Source organism: Populus alba, chromosome 14, assembly GCF_005239225.2.
Source record: "Populus alba chromosome 14, ASM523922v2, whole genome shotgun sequence".
Taxonomy (NCBI): domain Eukaryota; kingdom Viridiplantae; phylum Streptophyta; class Magnoliopsida; order Malpighiales; family Salicaceae; genus Populus; species Populus alba.
The window spans coordinates 11,646,380-11,666,536 of NC_133297.1; the positions used below are offsets into that span (position 1 = coordinate 11,646,380).

Consider the following 20,157-nt stretch of genomic DNA (forward strand, 5'->3'; position numbering starts at 1 on the left):
ATGACTGAGATTAGCTTAAATGATCATCATCAATTAAATGATAATAAAGCTAAGTAGATAATAAGTAAAAGAGTAAAAAAATAACTAAAATATTTGGTCTTGGTTTTCTATTATACTTGTTAGAAAATAAAACCTTGGATATATTTGAAGCAATGTCATGTTGTAAGAGTTTCACATTAAAAAAAAAAAACAATTAATAGTGAAATAAATTCATTATGTATAATCATATATTAAAATCAGTGAATCTTTCTCCCAAAAATAAATCATTAGGTTATAAATAAAACTCCAAATAAAGATGAAAACTTATGCTAATAACGATGAATATAGAGTTAGATTTGTTGCGAAAAAAATTTAGATAATAAAAAAAAATATGAATTATTTTGACGCATTTATTTATATTAAGAATAACTTTTTCATATAAATATTAATAATTATCGCAATAATGAACAAGTTTAAAATACATTAAATAAATGTAAAAATAATTTTGATGATCTAAGAGGTTATTTATAACCCAGGAGGTTTATTGTTAATTGGCAAGAAAAGAAACTGTTTTTAGCATATCCTTTAATTATATTATAATACTTCTCTGTCTAAAGAGGAACTATTTTTCCTGTTCTTTTTATTGTCAGACTCATAAGTTTGACAAGATCCAATATTAATACAAATTGAAACCGCCTCCTCTTCGCGACTGCATACCTGACAGTCCTCTCCTCTCCATCACTTTTAAGTTTCTGGGTAAGCTCCTAATTTCTCGAAGAACCCTTTTTCATTATCGTCTATCCGGGTTTTGTTTGATTTTATTTTATGTTTTTCTCTATGTTGGTTTCAATTGCCATTGGATGTCTAATTCTCTAGATTCAAGAATGGTATTTTAATTGTTAATTTCTCAGGGGATTCGGAATGGATTCTAGAAATGGGTCAGTATCTGAAACTCCATTGGATGCAGAAATCGAATCATTTTTTGATTCGGCTCCTCCTCTAAAAGACAGTGCTGGGATTATAAAGAAATTGAAGGAATTCATTGAATACAATTCTACTCCACCTGGTAAGAACTAACTCAATTACTTGCACATCTTCATAGATAAATAACCATAATATTAGTGTTTAATTAGGTGTTAGTTGTATTGATAGGTCAGTAAATGCAGGAAAGGGGAGTCCTAGAAGGGTTGTGTGTGTGACATCTGGTGGCACCACAGTTCCATTGGAGCAACGTTGCGTCCGTTACATTGATAATTTCAGCTCAGGCCATAGAGGAGCTACTTCTACCGAGTAATCAAATTTTGGAACCTATCAAATAGAGAAGCCGTTTTACACACTCTTCTCAATTGTAATGATTTTATTGCAGATATTTTATCAAGGCTGGGTATGCTGTTATCTTTTTATATAGGAGGTAAATTTCTATGTTTTTATAAAGCTGTGTGTTTGTTGCTCCTTTCTATTGGTACTAATTTGTTGTTGGGAAGTGAGCAAAGGAAAAAATAAACAATCAAGAACAGGTTTTTATTTTGGATAATATATGGCTTTCTTATGCAGAGGAACTTTCCAGCCTTATTGCCAATCTCTTCCTGAGGATCCGTTACTTGAATGCTTTGAGTGCTCTGAAGACTCTACTATTCAAGGTTTGTTACCTTTTTTTTTCTGCAAATAAATTGAATTTGCTGATCAGTTGATATATGTCTGTTAGTTTGATGCATTTGACTTGATCATAAATGATTCTTATATGGCCTGACTTAGGCATGTTGCCTAATTTGTTAAGATAGGCTGGCATTCTTTCCATTTCCAAACATTGTATTGGTTGGAGATAACGTGTCCAATAATGATGGTTTAGGAGCTTTGTGGTTCATTCTTCAGATATTATTATTGTGAACCATTTTTTTTTATCCTGGAAGATTAGCTATAATCAGCAATATCTTGTTGATTCTGTCATATAATCAAACTGTATCAACAATTGAGGGTTCCATTTATTTAACCAAATTTTCTTTATATTTCAGTGCGCCAACCACACACCGAAGCAGTGAAGAGAGCTGTTAGTGATCATCATGCTGTATGAACTATTAATAACTTACATCCAGCGTTCTAGAAATTTCACTCAATTGACCCTGTTTGTTGTATAGTTTGAGGGCAAAACTTTAGCTCACCGTAACAATGAGCCAACTCAGGATTTCGGGTTTATTGCAGGCTATAGCTGGAGGTCACCTGTTAAAACTTCCATTTACAACCATATTTGAGTATCTTCAGGTTAGCTTTTAAAATTGTTTCCATAAATTCCAAAGCAATGTGCTAGCTGCCACAATAATTGCCTATCTTTTCTTGTCCTGGTAAAAAATCTATTTGTTTGTTCATGATGGATATCAGTTTTTCTGTTCTTTCATAGGTTTTCACATGCAATATGTACTTTTTATGAATGAGTTGCCTATTAGATGAGTTTAGCTCCAATTGTGACTAGTATGTTGAACATTCTGGCAAGAGTTCACATGCCTTTCCTAACCATTGCCATATCAACCCAGGGATTCTTCATTAACCATTTAGTGGTTTGGCCTTTTATGTATAAGTCAAAGTAATTATTATTTTTTTTTACAATTTTCTCTATCTGTTTTCTTTTCTGTCCAAGCTGTCCATTTTTTTATTTCTCACACACTGAGATATGTGTAACAGCTATTTTACATTCGTATGTGTTGAATGCATGTCTTGAATTGTTGGCAGATTTTACAAAGCATTGCAATGTCAATGAAGGATCTTGGGTCGCTTGCTGTGTTTTATCTTGCTGCTGCTGTATCTGACTTTTATGTTCCATGGAAGAGCATGGTAATACTCAAATAAAGTAATACTCTCATGATTGATAGCATTTAGTTTCAGGATCATCTGTTAGGAAATACAGATTGAAAGTTGGCAACTGATTATTCCTGGGACCTTGACAGTTAATTGATTTGGAAGATGAAATGGCTTGAGTGTATGTTATCAGTTGTAATTCGCTAGATTATATCTGCAGGCAGAGCACAAGATTCAGTCAGCATCTGGTCCTCTGGACATGCGACTAGTGCAGGTCCCGAAAATGCTCTCAGCACTGAAGAAAGAATGGGCTCCCATGGCCTTCTGCATATCATTCAAGGTTAGATATTTGTTTTTGGTTTTTTTTTTAACAAATTCAAGATTAGATGTTGTGCCACCCTTCTTAATATCTTTTTTGGGAATGCAAAGATGTTTGAGCATATCCTTGAAAAGGTTTATTAGATGACGAGCTGTAGTTGGACTGATTACTGTACAATATGTGAACAGTAGAAAATGTTTCCAAAAGTTATATCTGGCACTGAGCATTTATATTGACAAATTGGTTGATAATTGTTGAACAGAAACCTAATTTAGAATTCCATTTTTTTTCTCATTCTCAATTTTACTAAATACATATGCAGGGAAGACAGTGTGGTCCCTTATTATTTCCTGTGTCTTAAGAAAAGACTGATGAAATGTTTGTGTATTTGGACAATGCACTAGTACCTTTATGGTAGAGAACTTCATATAGTAGTATTTGAATTTGAATGGAGGTTTAATATTATTCTATTGAAAGTTTTTTGTGCACTCCTTTCACCTGCTTTGAAAGGAAAAGGTGATCACAACTCGACTTGTTGCGTGTTACAAATTAGCTAGGTTTCAACCTGGGATATTTGCTAGTTGGCCCTGATTTTTGTCCCTGCTTTTTTTTTAACAGCTTGAGACAGATTCAAAGATTCTTTTGGAGAAAGCTGAAATGGCTCTTAAAAAGTACAGAATGCATATGGTTGTTGCAAATGAGCTTTCGACTCGCAAAGAGGAAGTTACAGTTGTCACTGGTAATGAAAAGATTCTCGTGTGTCGTGACAAGACTCAGGCTGATTCTGATGTGGAAGAACCCCTCATTGAATTAATTGTGGGCAGGCATTCAGCTTATGTTAAGGATTCTGATTTATGACTTTTTAGCTAAACACTTTTCTCACTCTCTGAAGTGAAGCTAAAAGACTTTTTTGGCATTGCCAAAGTGCCTTTCTCTTCTTTTTTTTAATTTCTGTTGAAGTTGATCAACAGAAGATATTAAATAGTTCTTTATCATGTAACCAATCCTTGTTTGAAATGAATAAAGATAAATGGCTGTGACCTCCCCCTCCCCGGTAATGTTTTCCAGTCCGGAAGAAACGCTGAACAACTACTGTACTCCAAATGTATACTTTCTTATTCCAAACTAATCTGCAACTAGTAGGTTCATGTGCTTCATTTCACATGGTTTTAGTGGTCACCAGTGCTGGTGGCGCAAACAAGTCATCATGTTTCTTTGCCTTTTTTTCTGATTGGAGGATAATATGCAGCTGCTGGTGCCATGGCATTATCCGTCAAGGCATGCTGTTTCCCAGTGTCTTCAGCCTTCAGGTAACACCTTGGAACCAATTTTACACTAGAACTGATTTCCATTACTTAATTAGATTGAATTCATGTTTGAAATAGGTTTGTTGCGGAATATATCATTATCGAAAATTGAAATTTGCGGAATTTATTTGAACAAAATTATTGAAAAAATATCGTTTACCGCTTATACCGTTATTTCTATCTAGCTTGTATTTTGTTCTTTGAACTTCAACCAAACCGCCGGCTAAATTTCTACATGCCAAACACTTCATGTGATTTTTCTTTTCTTTAATTATTTTGGAAAACTCAATTACCATCCAGCAAAATAAAATTAGCATTGTCACAAGTGAAAAATAAAATAAAATCATGTTGCACGTGCCTCTATCATTAACAAAAGTCAATAAACCACTTGTCTTGGGATTGGAAAGCAAGCCAACAGATCGACTCAAAACACTGACCATCTCCACCAGGAAACCATGATGATATTTGACTAATTTTCTTCAACTCATCTTAGTTATCAGAATATTGGTATTTTATTGGTAGTATAGAGGATGAGATTTCGAAGATCAAAGAATTTTTCAAACAGGAGAGAGAGTTGGATGAATTCTGAAGTCGATTTCCTTATGTTGATTTAGAATCGTAAGGAAATCTCTTTATTTAATGGATCGTAGAATTCATTTCTGCTGCTTTGAGCATTCTAAACGTTTGGAATTGGGCAAACAGCGCTTTGGGTTTGATTTCATTATTGCTAAATTCTTAAGGGGGCAGCCATCGCTTGCCAATTCTGCAACTATTTGGTCACTCAGGCGGCGCCTTCCACAATCACAACCGCCGTCAACAAGGTCTGGACTTGCCTTTTATCTACAATTTAACCCGCTGGATACCTTTTTTATGGAGGTGCCACCCCTCGCCCAACAAACAAAAACGAGAAAAAAGAGAGAAACAGCACAACTCATGTGCAGGGGAGGTTAATGTTGTCGTGCTGGATCTGGCTCACAAAGATGTTTCCAACAGCTCTAGAATGGACAACGCTCTTCAAAGACCTATACATCATTCACGCTCTACAGTATGCTTACTAACTGGAATGCTTGACGTGCCTTCTAAGAGGTCCAACTACCTCGAGCAACCTTCTAAGCGGCAACCAAAGTACCATAAGAAAGTCTTCATAAAAAAATGAAAATAAATGAATAAAAATATATAATGGGAAAAGAAATGAGAAAGATACTATTTGAGAGAGAGTTTTTCCGAGGTAAGTGCCAACTTGTCATTCATTTCTTACTCGGAAAAGTAATCATATATACAGTTTACTTTTGTACAAGTAGAATACGTGCTGCAATGCAGCTAGTAGACCAACTGTATAGTATCTCTACAGTGTTTCATCAGCATCTGTGTCCAGCTCAAGCCCTTCTGCAGCTAAAAGCTGGCTAATGGACCGTTTTTTTTTTCCTCTGCTTTCTTTCGCATCAAATCCCTTTTCTTCAACACAAGTGTGTGACGCGTCATTGTGCTGGAAAAGTATTCCATGGATGCCTTTTTCTCTTTTGCTAGAATCCGTCTCTCTTCATCAGGGTCAGTCTAAACTTCCAAAAAAGGACAAGTTTTTGAGGGACACAAGAAAGAAGTAATTGATTGAACAGTTGACAAATCATCCAAGGAAAGGAGTTTTATAAAAACTTTTAAAGATTTAAACGAAAAGAAAAGAAAAGGATTAGTAGACCCGCCGACAAAAAAAAGCAAACATAACATAATATTTAGATGGTGCCACTTGTTTCAGCCAACAGTGAAAATAATGCAACAGAAGTGTAATTGAAGCTGCTGATTGCAGCTTTGATTACCAAATACAGTGCTAGCGAAAATGACACCGACAGATATAGTTCCGTTGATGCTTGCTAATGGTGCAAGATAAGTTCTGTTGAAGCTTGCTAAGGTTCCATCAATTGTTTACTATGAATGATATTTCAATCAGATCTCATCGACCAGAACAATATGATTCATATGGCTAACTACAGATACTATAATATGAATATTAAATCCATTGAATTTCACCTATGAATTGAAATTTTTGAATAAAGAAATATATAGATGATGATAAAGGAGCTCCAGTGCAGGACACTTGAGAAAGAACAGAATTACTCGAATACCTTTGTCCGAGAAAGACGGCGTACACGGAGATTCATCTCACGCTGCTGTTGCTCAGCCCAAGCCATGATGGCCATATCACCCCGTTGATCAAAAGCTTTTCTTTTTTTCATAAGCCACTCCATCCATGCTTCTGAGGCCTGGAAGAAGAGAAATTGGCATTCATTAAGGGTATACGCCTGACACTAATACCACATTGGCACTGCTATAACAGTAAGTAGTACCTTCATTGGATTTACTCTGTTATCCATATCATATTGACTTCGCTTCTCGTCATCCATTAGCAACTCATATGCAGCTTGAATCTTGATGAATCTAGTTTCAGCTGTTTCTCCTTCCTCAAGAGTGCCTCTTCCGTCATAAACTTAACATGGAAAAAATGAAGAGATAAGCTCCAGCACAGAGTAGTTAAAGAGACACGAGTGGATTTTCTAGCAGCACCGCAGAGACAAGAAATTATGCTGCAAAAACTGCCTATAACTCATCATAAAACTAAATACAACCATTTAATATAAGAAGCAGCACCAGAAGTTAACTAATATACAGATCCATTCAACAATAACGACAATACTTCTTCTTCTCATGAGGCATTGGTCCAGTGGTTAAGGCCGAAACCCCTGGGATTAAAGTCTCCAGATTCAGGTCTCCAATTCCAAAAAACTAATAGAAGAACACCCACAAAACAACAGCAATACTACTAGCAAGTTTCTACTAAATAAAATATTATTGATATGGGAAAATAAAAAATAATATTATACTATAACAAAGAAGAGTAAGGTGACTCACCATCTGGATGAAAATATTTGGCCAACCGTCTATAAGCAACCTTTATATCCTCTTCTTCAGCATCCCTTTCCAATTCTGCGCTTGAAAAACAAAAAATATAAATTACGTCTGACATGAGTTTCTCCTTTTTGCATCGATTTTCTCAGCAACCAAACAAGAGAGCCATAGAGAGGAGGAAAATACCATACCTAGGGTTTCGTATGGAGATTTAGGCTCGGTCCAGGCACGAACGATAGTTCTCTTGTGATTAACGCGGAACCAGGGGTCGTTGTTATTGGTGTGAATAAGCCAAGGAGAGAAGAAAGAGGGAGGAGGCTTGTTGCCATCAGGGGGGGGTCGAAAGGAAACCCTAATTCTGGATCGAGGTTGGTGCCTGCTACCGCTACTGCACATGAATGACGTTAAAACTGTATGAGGCCTGCATGTCGTTCTCAAACTGCTGCTGCTGCTGCTCATTTTAACGAACCTCGATCAACAGAAATGAAAAGGGAGAAATTCAATTCGAGAGGGGATTTCAATAATTGATTGTTGGAGACGCGAAGGAAATGAGTTTTTACTAGGAACCTCACCAACGGAATCTGAGTGAATCTCTCTGGTAGTTTGCCTCCCTTTTCTGTTTTTTTGTTTTTTTTTTTTTTTTTTTGTTTTTTTTTTGACTTTTACTGCCACCTTTGCGGCGTCCACAGCTTCATGTTCCCGTGACAGCTTGGATAATGGACTTTTAACCATTTTACTTTTACCTCTTCCTTTTTATTTTTATTTTAATGTGCAAATATTGTATAAACCCATTCTAACCCATATTACAGTAATTACTAGGATTTGATTCGTGTCACCGCAAATTGAATAATTTTTTTTTTTAAAAAATAAATATATAAGATTTTTCAAAACATTATTTGATATAAGAAAATCTTAATGGAAAATTAAAAATTTTATGCATATATTTAATAAAATAAATAAAAATTATTAATGATAACTATATATTAAACCAAAAAATCAAAAGATAAATATAGATTAAGATATTTAATCTCACAATATAAGTTATTTAACTAGTTTTATTTAATGACTTTATTTATTATAATTATTTTTTATTTAACCAAATAATAATTGAAATACACACACATAAAATCGATTGAGTAAAATCAAAATGAAAAAAAATATTATGTAAGGTTGAATATATTAAAAAAACAATACTATTATTTTATGTGAAAAACCAAGTAAAAAAAATGCAATATTTAACCAAATAATAAATTAAAAAGTTCAGAGATAGAAGTAGATGCAAATATTTGATATTGAAATATAGACCATGAACTTGATTGTGTTTAATAAAATTATTTTCTGAAACTCATAAATAAAACTCATTAACACCATGATTGACTTTTTCCATGCTCTAAATCGGTGCCAGCCAAGACTTTCTTTCTCTATCAATATTGGAATCCAATTATTATCTATTTTCTCTCAAACAAGAGACTAAAAAATAAAAAAAAATAAACTTTTGGATCAAAATTAAAATCTCTAAAACCAAAGAGATCATTAAAAAAAAAATTTGGAAAGTATAAGGGTAAAAATGATATTTTTCACACAAACTTTGAAGGTGCCACCAAGTTTTGCCACCTTTTTTTCATTTATATCCCTCATCTTTCAATTCTATTCTTTTTCAACAAATCAGAGCTGATTAGCCATCAATTTGACCACAAAAAGCCTGAATCAATGGGGAAAAACCTTTGTTGATCAAAGTGAAAAACAATTAATTATAGCAATTCATGATGAACTGTGAGAGCTGAATAGTGGTGTGGGGAACAATATTTTTCCCGTGTTATTTAATGTTTTTTATAACAAGAAGTACAAAATCCATAACCCATAACACATTTTCATATCTTAGTTGCTACTAGATTACTGGGCCTATAATGTGATGTAGGTCAGATCAATTTATTTTTAATATATAAAAAAATAGAAGTGTTGCTAACATATTTTATAATAAAAGAAAGTAATCATGAACTTAAAAAAAAATTATGCATATTATACAATATATTTTTTAAAATACTGGGATGAAAAATATTGGGTTATATTTGTTTTTTCAAATATTAAGATAATGACATATTGGATCGATCCGATTAAACCTGTCAAATATGCAACTGGATCATGAGACCGTGATAACTCTATATAAAACAAATCAAAATAAATTATAAAAGTAAATTACTAATTAATTCAATGTTAAAAGATGAAACTAAAAATAAAATGTTAAATTATAAAAGGATAAAAAAACTACCCGAGTCGAGTTGACTTGTTAAACTCATTACTCGGCTCATGAGATCAGAAAAACATTATAGAAATTAAGTAAAAAAATCATGAAGTCTAATTTTTAACAAATCCAATATTAAAAAAATCAAATTTAAAAAATCAAATAAAAAAGACATAAAAAAACTACTCATGTTAATCTAGGATAACATGTTAAATATGCGATCTAGATTATGAAATCAGAATAACTTCATAAAAAAAATAAAATTATGAAGCTTTATTTCCAGCAAATATAATATTAAAGGTTGAAATTGAGAGAGAAAAAAAAAACTAAATCTATTAGACCAATACATAACACAATATAAAAAATATAAAAATATTATTATGAAGTATAATTATTAAAACAATCAATATTAAATGATGATATTAAAGAAAAATTAAAAAAATATATTGGATTTTTGATGGGTGAAAATTTAAAAAATAAAAACTAAACAAAAAAAGCAAGAGATAAAAAAACACTATTTAAATTAATAATGTCATGTGAGTATGAGTACAGTAATTTAGCCACACTTTTTTATTGTTGTTAAGAAGAGAGGAATCCGTAAATATAATCGGAAACATACATTTTCTTCGAGATTACAATAATCGGATTCTTAACAATTATTTATATAAAAAGCACAATATAACTGGGCAACTCTCCTTCTTTAATGGTTTTTTATTTTTTTTTTGTTGCTGCTGCTGGTTTTAATATAAAAAGTTGGGATTAGGTGATATTTAATTCCGCGAAGCAGGTCAAAAACCTGGCAGGAATTAGGCCTCCCTACTCCTCCACTGATTTGTTTTTTTTTAAAAAAAACAGATAATTTTAATATATTTTTTAAATAAAAAATATTTTAAAAAATAATTTTTATTACAATAACAAATTAAAAATTTTCAATCTCATAACAATTCAAGTTCAACTTGAAAACTCCAAATAGGATGTCTGATTAAATGCCTGTCAAACAGTGTAATAAAAATAATTTTTATTTAAAAATATATTAAAATAATATTTTTATTATTATTTAAAATTTTATTTTTGATGTCAATATATCAAAACAATAAAAAAAACACAAAAAATTAATAATTTAAAACTAAAAAAATTAAGATTTTTCTAAAGGCACCACCTAATCGGAGAACAATTTTCAATATCAAGAAAATCAACTGTCAATTTCAGCATTTGGAGTATATTTTAATCAGACGTGGGTGGTTTTCTAGTTTCTCACTTGTGCCTGTCGTTCAAGAAATTTGATGATCCTACCTCCTTAGCCCATTGAGGCAGCATATTAATCTTAGCAGATATTGACGATTCAAGAACGGCAAGGAATTTGTCTTCACAACACGCTTATTCCTACACAAGTAGCCAAGCAGTACAAACATAGCCTACATTTCAAATGAAACTTTCTAACACTTTTAACTATACATCCTGCACCGAGTATCAACTTAATTACCTAAATTTGCTGCTTCAGAGTGCAGACACAAATCATTAAGATTCATATTTACATCATTAGAAGTTGAGAAAAACTGCTTTGGAAAAACATATAACTGGATCGAATACTTGTCCGTATTACAAATGCCACAAGAACCTGTTCCCCTGCGGAGGCACAAGTGCTGGTGGGGATCAATATAGATATGGTGGTTTTCTAGGGTCATACCTCTGCTGACTAGGCAGGTTCACAAGGACGAGCAGCCCATAGAGAACTGAGAGCACGAAGACGGTGGAAGTACTCTCCTAATGCAAGTAAACCTCGGGCTGCTTGACGTATTGTTAAGATCCGAGACATGTGCTGCAGAGTTTGTTGCCGAAGGTGATCAGCCTGTTTTAAGAAAGAGTATATCATGATCCAGTTACAAATATGAAGTCAAGGGATAAGTTGTCGAGTGCTCAGAATTAATTAATATTATCATTCAACATTCTCAACCGTGATATTTGTTTATTATGCATGATTATGACTTGGTTTTGTTTTCTTTGTTCAAAATAGTTAGCAAGTTATGACAAGAGGAAAGAATTCGTCAAACATGAGTGAATTCAGCTTTCAAGTGCACAATAACTAACTAGATGATTGCTAAGAAATTATTACCTGGTTCACAAATACCTCAAGCGCTTCCAAACTCTGTATTGCGCCAGCCATCTGATCCCCATAACCCCCACCACCCATTACATCAGCTGCTATGCTTTGGGACAGGGTCTGCTGGAGTTTATCAATTCCTTGAGTTAGAGCATCTTCAGCTTGCTGAGAAGATTGACGAAGGTTACAGACATCCGCAAGCTGTTGATCAGTCAAAGGCTCAAGTTGTGGCATGAGAACCTGCAGTGGGGATTTAGAAGTTTGAAGTATAAAATCAAGATAGCAATAGTAAAATATTCACCATAAAGAAGAAAAAGAAAACAGTGAAATAAGATTTTATGCATGTGTTCTAAAGATATGTCAGGCGAATTGTGATAGGATTAACTCCTCCGGGACAAGAACCAATAATGCATAAAGCAAGCTGAGGCACATTGTCTTCTTTATATGCTACTATTAAGAGCCACAATCCTATAGTTAGGATATATAATGCTAAGAAGATAGCTTTATGTCAAGCGTGAAAAAGAACTGAAAAAATCATGAACAGAGCCCACTGGTATTATCAAGGACACAGGGACATCAATACCTAAGCAATTTTCAAATGATAAATTATACGGAACTAAGCCTTACATTTAGAAGTTCTGATGGGCGGAATCCTCCGATCCACATAAAGAAGCGTTCTACTGATGTTCTCCATTTTCCAGAAATCAGATAGAATACATCAGCCTTCGCAGCATCTGTTTTCATGCGGAAAAGATTGTTATAGTGATTCAAGCCATTCTCAACTAGGATCCGGAGCTCAATATCAGTTATATGAGCTTGCAATGCATTCCTAAGTTCAGAAACTTGTTTGAGTTGTTCTTCAACCCAATGTCCATATTCCATCTCAAATGTAGCAATTCCTGAGAATTCATAATCAGAAGAACCATTAGATGACAGCACAGATCAGAGCTTAAAGGAACAAATGCAATCACAATGATGAGTATGCAAAACAGTTTCAAGGGATAATTAGGCAATTAAAGGACAAAACTTCCCAGCTTCCTTGAATAGATATTAAATACACATAAAAATAATCTACATGGAAAGTTAAGGAAACAAATTTGGAAATTGTAGGTGGAGTATTTAGTGTCTAGTTTGTTAACTGCATGCATGCATGCATCCAGCAGTATTTTGCAGTAAAAACTGAAAAGACGAGAGAACAGGACCTATGATGCTTTACAAACATGAGCTGTAGCACAGAAAAGTTAACAAATACGTTTGAGCATCCTTCTGATCTGTATCCAGCAAGAAAAAATGAGGAGAGGCATATGGAACCCATGTTTTCAGATGGATCTCTATAAGAGAAAAGCCATCAAGGCAGGTCAGTTTCTGCATATAGTCCTAAAAGTATATTGTTCTGTCTTCAAAATTCCTTCATGGGTACTTTAGCCTATGTCAAGAGTTACTATGATTTTCCATGCCATACAAGTATCATCAAGTTAACCTACAAGCACATGAATAAAAAAAACCTGGATTTCCTGTTCCTGAAAATCCCAAATGACTAGAATCTGATGCACTGCCTCCTATGTAAGCACCCTGCAGTAAGGCATTCGCAGAGCTGTTAGAGGAGACAATTTGCTGTTCCAGGCAATCCTGGCTAGTATTTTAATCAGTGCCTGATAAGTAGGGAGATGCATCTAAATAAATGGTGAAACATAATAGAGAGGATAGAATTCTCGTCTCACCTGGTGCCTAGCTCTTTCAAGTTCCTGCTCCAACTGGGCCAACTTCAAACGGCTGGATTCTAATTGTTGAACATAGGCCTAAGAAACAATTTCGAAATATAAATCTTCTGCACTACAATCTCAAAACACCTCCATCAGCATATACTTGTATAAGAATGCATTAAATTATACCTTTTTCCGCAAGCGACTTTTGCGAGCAGCTTCACGATTTTGTGCCAAACGTCTTTGTATCTGCAGTTCAATTTGTGCAAATTTCAAGTGCCTTTTAGTCACCTATTCGTTGGTTTTTCACTTTTGCAAAAAAGAGAAATAGAACAGGAACTTCCATTGAGTTTAATCATGTTTAAGCAATGTCGCTAATAGCTCAAACATTTACAAACTCATTATCCTTGATACCATATTCTTCATGTGAGAGACACAATAGATTTCCATTTGTGGATTTTATTGAAGCAGATTTTTCATTCAGTTTTCAGAGGGTTCAAATTTTACACGATCTTCATGAAGTTATTATAAGTTCATAAGAAATTGAAGATTAATAGCTGATATGTTTTTAATTAATCAGGAGAGCAGGAGGGAGTTTCATGACCTTATCAGCAGGTTTGTGCGCTTCTTGATCACTTCTGGATGGTTCCATTGATTCATGTGAAACATGTTCAGTCTAGACAAAGTCAGTCAGAAAGGTCAGGCCACCTGCTAAGCAGAGGTAACTCTGACATTCACTAACTAGAAGGAAAATATCATGAATCATTAATCATTACCTTGTTGTCTAGCCCAGCATCCACCTGTACAATTGTGGATGGACCAATGTTTAGGCTACCATCATCTCTATAGGCGTGTCCCCATGAGCTAATCTGGTGAAAGGGCTCATAAAAACCCATTCCTCTCATGGCAGCAATTTGAGTTGATGTAGAGCCCATGCTCTAAAAAAATGGAACAAAAAACAGAAAAACAAAGCAGAAAACAGGCACATTTAATAAGCTGCAGCATGACAACAGTGCAGTAATAAAATTGCATGAAGCTTGCCATTCTTAAGCAAAGAAATCAATAGAATAGAAACAAAAAGGGAAAGAGAATTGTCGTCAAACTGATGCTCATCCATGGACAGTGCTCAAAAGGATATCTACTTATAATTGACATTTCAAAAAACTCCTGCCAAGTTTTCATGAATTGTTGTGCCATCCAGGTGACAAACATACAAAAGAAAACCTGCAACTCTTAGTCATTCAGACCAGGTAGACTCACAAAGCTAAGAGATCAAACACTCACAAACTATAATGCTCAGACACACTCCACTGACATGGCAATGTCAGTTATTCCTGTTCATTCAAGCAGGCAAAAACTGAACACTTGAAAAAATTGTTGATTGAGAATGGCAGCATTAGCGACATCAATAAGGAAGACAAAAATTAGGGGGAAGTAAGGCAGCCTTGTTGTGGACATGAAACAATGAACCATATCATATTTACTTTGCCAGAGGAAGTAGGAACATGGGAGAGAGTAGACGGACAAATTTTTCAAGGTAACATGCAACGTTGATTCTCTCACAGCACTCCCATGTTAGAGATTCCTCCTGGTATATTGATCTAAATCAGCAACGATGACCTCATCTCTTGCTTAAGATAACTTTGGCTTGCTAATTAACATTTTCTACAGTTTTTTCACTGGTTTTGATTCTAGAAACCTCTTTACCATGTGAAGACATGCTATATAGATTGACAGTGAATCGAAGACCATTCAGTGTGGAACCTCAAATCAGAATAAATCTTTTCAAAAAGCTTCAAGCCTTGTTTTTCTTAAAATAACTGGAATATGGACTATGAACTACTAATAAATATAGTATCGGCACGATTGACACAGGACAAATAGTCCAAGATCAGCTATAAATTACGTGGCAATTGCCTCCAGAAACCTATTTAGTTTCATGCAACAGCAAGGTCAACGAACACTATAGCCTAAATCCATCTCAAGTTTATCCTTTTTGAAGTTAGGCTTCAGGAGATCATTATTTTTTCCACAAAATTCAATCGATCAAAGCAAACCATGCAAAACAAGAAAAATTAAAAACAGAATCGATGGTGAATTAGACTCTATCTTAATCAATCAGGATTTTCTTAAATATAGCATCAAACACACAAACCATTGCTTGAACATGAAGAGAACATCCAAAAGAAAGAACCCCTTGTCTAGCCCAACACACAAACTCAGAAACGACCATCAAACACAGAAAAGCATAGCAAGTGTGCTGCTTTTATACACTACCAATACTGTGTAACTTCAGCTTCCAATTAGTCCGAACATAATTTTAAACAAAAAACAGATCTAGCTAGTACTAATTAAGTCAGTCATCAGCCTTTACTTACCTCTTTACATCATGCTTCAATGGGTCATTAATTTGCAAAAATGGCGCGAAAAGTCTCAACTTTCCTGGCCAGCAAAAAAGAAATCAAACGTCTCCCCCGTGAAGGGAAATAAAAACAGTACAATAAATTAACGAAGTTTGCTTCCTTTTCTCTATCTGCGTGTAACTTGGTTCTTCCTACCAAAATCTCTCTAGCAATTCAATTCCAGCAAGTCCAAGAAATTAAACCCAGAAAATTTAACACTAGTTCACTGTCCTTAATACTAGTTCGTATCAGGAATCAACATCACCGCCATCCATTCCCTAAAAGCAATCAAAACCCAAAAGAGACACGCCCCTAAGAGAATCAAAAAATTTAATCTAATAAAAGACTCTTCCTTTTATTTCTTTTTTCCTCCTTCTTTGAACGCTGCTACAGTCAACCCGTTAACGTCGCTATATTCATAAAATGCGCACCCTTGTCACTTTAACGTACGCACGCCCAAGTACTTACCTAATACATTTAAACACTCCTTCTCGCATATATATGTTATGTCATGTTGACAACAAAGTGTGGTTAGGCTGACGTAACTTTGCGGCGAGGTGGGGTGGCCGGCGATAAATAAAGTGCTACGTGGGGATTAATGAATGGCTGGTGAGTTGAGTGCCGGGTATCACTTATACTACTACTAATAATAATGAATTTGCTTTTTTGTGTTTGTTTCTTTTCTCTTTTTTTTCTTAATTGGTTCTACATAAAGCAAGAGAGAATGGAAAGAAGGGGATGGTGACTGCGGTAGGGATAGAGAGAGAGAGAGAGAGAGAGAGAGAGGCTAACAAATTAAGACACGTAAGGAGGTGTGTGTCAGTTATTGGGGCAAAAGACCCCATGCCTGTGATGTGTCTGATATTTTCTGGAGACAGTTTGCTTTTCGCTCCTGTGGCTATTGGTGAGGAGAGGATCCACATGTATCTCTCCTTTTAATTTATTTTTTTTATTTAATAAATATACTAAAACTACTAGTTAATTCACCGTGACCCCTTACATTTCTATTCACCAATAAAGTTCGGTGATTTTTTTTTATTATTCGCAAGAAAATTTGCTTGCATTTAAACTGGGGATATTTTTATTTTTTTATACAGTTTCTTGGGAATAATAGATTTGTTCGAAAGTATTTTAATCTATTCAATATATTTATAAACAGTAAAATAATTAAAATACTTTCAGGTATAAAAAAATAAAAAGTTTCAAGTTGGTGTTTTTGTTTTTGTTTTTTTATATACAATAAAATTACACATGTATCCTTAAATCAAAGAAATTAAATTAAGTGGGGGCAAGGGTATTATACTATTATGGATTTTTAGCCATGATTTTTTTTTATTGGTTGTTAGTTTGGTTAAGAGTGGTTATTTAATTAACTATTAAATAATGTTTCCCCATGTTTTCTAGATAATAATATAATTTACTATAACTATAATTAGTTATAAAAAATGAAAAGACATCTATTATCTACTGTACACAATTCACAATGGATTTGAGCAATAATATTATTGTTTTGCCCTTGCTTAGAAAACTCAAATAACATGATTTTAAGGATATAAAGGTATTTTCAATGGGTTTTTTTTCTTCATTGTCGTATTAATTAGAATTAAATATGTTTTTTTTTTACATTTTAAATGAACAGTGTAATAACTTTCATACCCTTAAAAGTAAAAAAATAAATAAAATTGGGTGTAAGGGCTTTTTGGTATTTTTAACCTTCAAATGCATAATTACATGACCATATTACCCTTACATTTCAAGAGAATACAAATGACGGTTAAGGTCAATTGAGTCTTTTCAACGTGTTTTTGGTTTTTTGCTATTTTCAATTTAAATGGGGGATAATTAAGCTTTGAACATATATGAAAATAATTAATAAAAATAAAAAACTGTAGGCGTGTGCTAACCAACAAGTTGGAGGTGTCCATGCTATTTGAGTGGTGCGCGTAGCATTTTCTAATGTTCAAATATCATCATCTGCAATAGCGTTAGAAGCGACTCATTGTTTTCTATACGGTGTATAACATGTAAATAATTGAGGTATACATCCGATTGATTGCCGCTAAATGTTTTTTTCTCTTCCTCCCTCTTTTCTTCGCACCTTGATTTTTATGTTGGGTTTTTTAAGAATCAAATATGTCCTCAAGTTGTTGTTTACTTTAATTTTGGTTCCTTTTTTTTATTGTTTGCTTTGTTTTTAATGCTTTTTGAAGGGTGTTTTTTAGTCCCTAAACATTTTATTTAATTTAATTATTTTATTTAAATTTGGATCCTTATTATTTTTATTGTCGTTTTTCTTATTTTTTTTTAATTTAATTTATTTTCCTAATCTAGTGCCTGATTATTTTCTCTCGTTTAATTTTTATATCATGATTGGTCTTATGATCTGAATTACTGATTTTGAAGATTATCTTAATTTAACATTGATATTTTTTTATGTCATTTTTTTTTTCAATTTTATCATTGTATATTAAGTCTTGAGTTTTATTATTTGTTTCACTTTCTTTTATGCAAGGGTTATCTAAATTTCATATTCCTGGTATATAATGGAGTTAACTTGAATGTACTCAAGTTTTTCTTTTCCCCTTTGAAATTGATTTTTTTTTTTTAATTTTTATCATTTGATATTAAGTTATTGGGTCTTAAACTTTGTTATTTTTTTTTCCCTTTGTTTTATAAGGTTATCCTGGATCGCAGGTTGATGAAGTTAACCTAAGTTTATTCATGTTTTTTTTTCCTGATTTAATTCTGATTTTTTTTTCTAGATTTTTTTTAAAAAAATATTATCTAAAAATTAATTATTTTTATATTAAAAAAAATTAATTCAGCGTGTGGTGTAACGCGTAAATTAGTTCATTGTCGGAGGCACGGCCAAGAGTTTCTCGATTGTTGTATTGAACACTCAGTTAGAGCAAAAAATAACCTTGATGTGAAAAACGAGATAATGTTATCATTGAGAAAAAAAAAACAAAACAAAACAAATTAGTTTGATAATCGATGGTTATTTCGAGGCCCGATAAAAAAATATAGTTTAGTCTGCTTAATTTTGATTCTCTAAGATAAACATGCCTAATTTTGTTGGTTTGTAGGCTTAGTTCGAGCAATAAGTGGGCTAGAATGTAAGAAAAAAGTGGAATAAACATTTTTCTTTTATGAAAAAAACAACTCGGAAGGGGATGATCGTTGTAGAATCTAACTTGAAAATGCAAGATTGGCTCGGAAGCATGCATAGAGCATTGAAACAAAAAGGAGGGGTGGGTGCAAGGTAGGGGGATGAACTGCTGTGCGTGGCATGATTCTGAATGATTTTTCCCCAGCTAGCCTTGCGCTGACAACAAATTGATCGAAGAAATGCTTGAATTGCTACTTTGAGTATATTTCTGACCGGTTGTTTTTTAAATAATTATTTATATCTAGATGCATATTAATAATATTTTTTATTTTTTAAAAATTATTTTTAATATTAACATATTAAAATAATTTAAAATACATTAAATTTTAATAAAAATATTTAATTTTTTAAAAATATTAATTTATACCGCGTTTTCAAACGATGTACCGTCAGCTGCATGCAACCCCTCGTAACTCGAGAATCGATCGATTTGTGGTCTCGAATTTGCTCACAATTTGAGGTGTCCCATCTAGCTAGCTGCTTGAATGGAAAGAAAACATCTGTGGCGAACGGGGTGCGTCCATGGACACATGGTGCAGCCACAGCAATATTACGGTACAATCACTGTACAAGACCTTTCCCCCTAATCATCATGTCCAGCTCCAAAACTTTTGCAGCTACATTGCCCCCTCGCCTGGCATGGAGGGCCAAGCACGAGCAGGCACCGCATGTCCCTTCCAATCATGGAAAAGCAAGTGATTGAAATTTAGGAAAATCTTCCTCCAAAGCCAGCAGGGAAAGGGTACAGCTTAATCTGGATCATGTACTTGGTTTTCGGATTAGGATATGTTTAGCAGGATAGTAATAATTATTTTTAAAATAATTTTTTATATTAAAATATATATTAATAATATTTTTTTTATTTTTAAAAATTATTTTTGATATCAACATATCAAAATGATCTAAAACATAAAAACATATTCAATTTCAATAAAAAAAAAATTAAATTTTTTTGAAATACAGTTTAAACCACATTCCCAAATAGTGTTTAAATTTTAACCGAGTTTGGTAATGTGGTACAAGATATATTTATAATTTTTTTTTTAATTAAAGATATATTAAATCAATGTTCTGTTTTGTTTTTTATATTAATATATTAAAAAAAAAACATTAAAATATCAATTTCATATTTTTAAAATAGAAAGAAATTTAAAAAGCATTATAAAAAAACATACTAAACTACAGAAACAAAACATACACTTTTCATCAAAATCAAATTGCTTTGCGTTTTGTACAATGGGCTA

At 33.3% G+C, this 20,157-nt stretch overlaps 3 protein-coding genes across 5 annotated transcripts; 1 reads left to right on the plus strand and 2 right to left on the minus strand.

The window, feature by feature from the left end:
- The first annotated feature begins 643 nt into the window (after positions 1-643).
- Positions 644-4,146, plus strand: LOC118041721 (phosphopantothenate--cysteine ligase 2). The gene is made up of 10 exons (XM_035049201.2): positions 644-735; positions 891-1,045; positions 1,146-1,269; positions 1,346-1,390; positions 1,534-1,619; positions 1,992-2,044; positions 2,179-2,238; positions 2,704-2,805; positions 2,990-3,109; positions 3,707-4,146. Exons 2-10 carry the CDS (start codon positions 901-903, stop codon positions 3,944-3,946), a joined length of 975 nt encoding a protein of 324 aa, XP_034905092.1. The 5' UTR covers positions 644-735; positions 891-900; the 3' UTR covers positions 3,947-4,146.
- Positions 4,147-5,572: 1,426 nt separating this feature from the next.
- Positions 5,573-7,924, minus strand: LOC118041722 (uncharacterized). Its single transcript, XM_035049202.2, has 5 exons — positions 7,488-7,924; positions 7,300-7,374; positions 6,738-6,877; positions 6,516-6,653; positions 5,573-5,949 (listed from the first exon to the last, which is right to left on the minus strand). The coding sequence occupies exons 1-5, from the start codon at positions 7,753-7,755 to the stop codon at positions 5,788-5,790; spliced, it is 783 nt and encodes a 260-aa protein (XP_034905093.1). The 5' UTR covers positions 7,756-7,924; the 3' UTR covers positions 5,573-5,787.
- Positions 7,925-10,939: 3,015 nt separating this feature from the next.
- LOC118041720 (transcription factor TGA7) lies at positions 10,940-16,397 on the minus strand. 3 transcript variants are annotated; one of them, XM_073404549.1, is made up of 10 exons: positions 16,213-16,397; positions 15,721-15,784; positions 14,119-14,280; positions 13,947-14,018; positions 13,532-13,591; positions 13,361-13,438; positions 13,145-13,211; positions 12,267-12,538; positions 11,652-11,879; positions 10,940-11,387 (listed from the first exon to the last, which is right to left on the minus strand). In XM_073404549.1, exons 3-10 carry the CDS (start codon positions 14,275-14,277, stop codon positions 11,235-11,237), a joined length of 1,089 nt encoding a protein of 362 aa, XP_073260650.1. In that variant the 5' UTR covers positions 14,278-14,280; positions 15,721-15,784; positions 16,213-16,397; the 3' UTR covers positions 10,940-11,234. The 3 variants fall into 3 exon arrangements, with proteins under 3 accessions (XP_073260650.1, XP_034905090.1, XP_034905089.1); XM_035049199.2 differs by lacking the exon at positions 16,213-16,397 and adding an exon at positions 15,948-16,176; XM_035049198.2 differs by lacking the exon at positions 16,213-16,397 and having other exon boundaries at positions 15,721-16,175.
- Between the last annotated feature and the right edge of the window lie 3,760 nt (positions 16,398-20,157).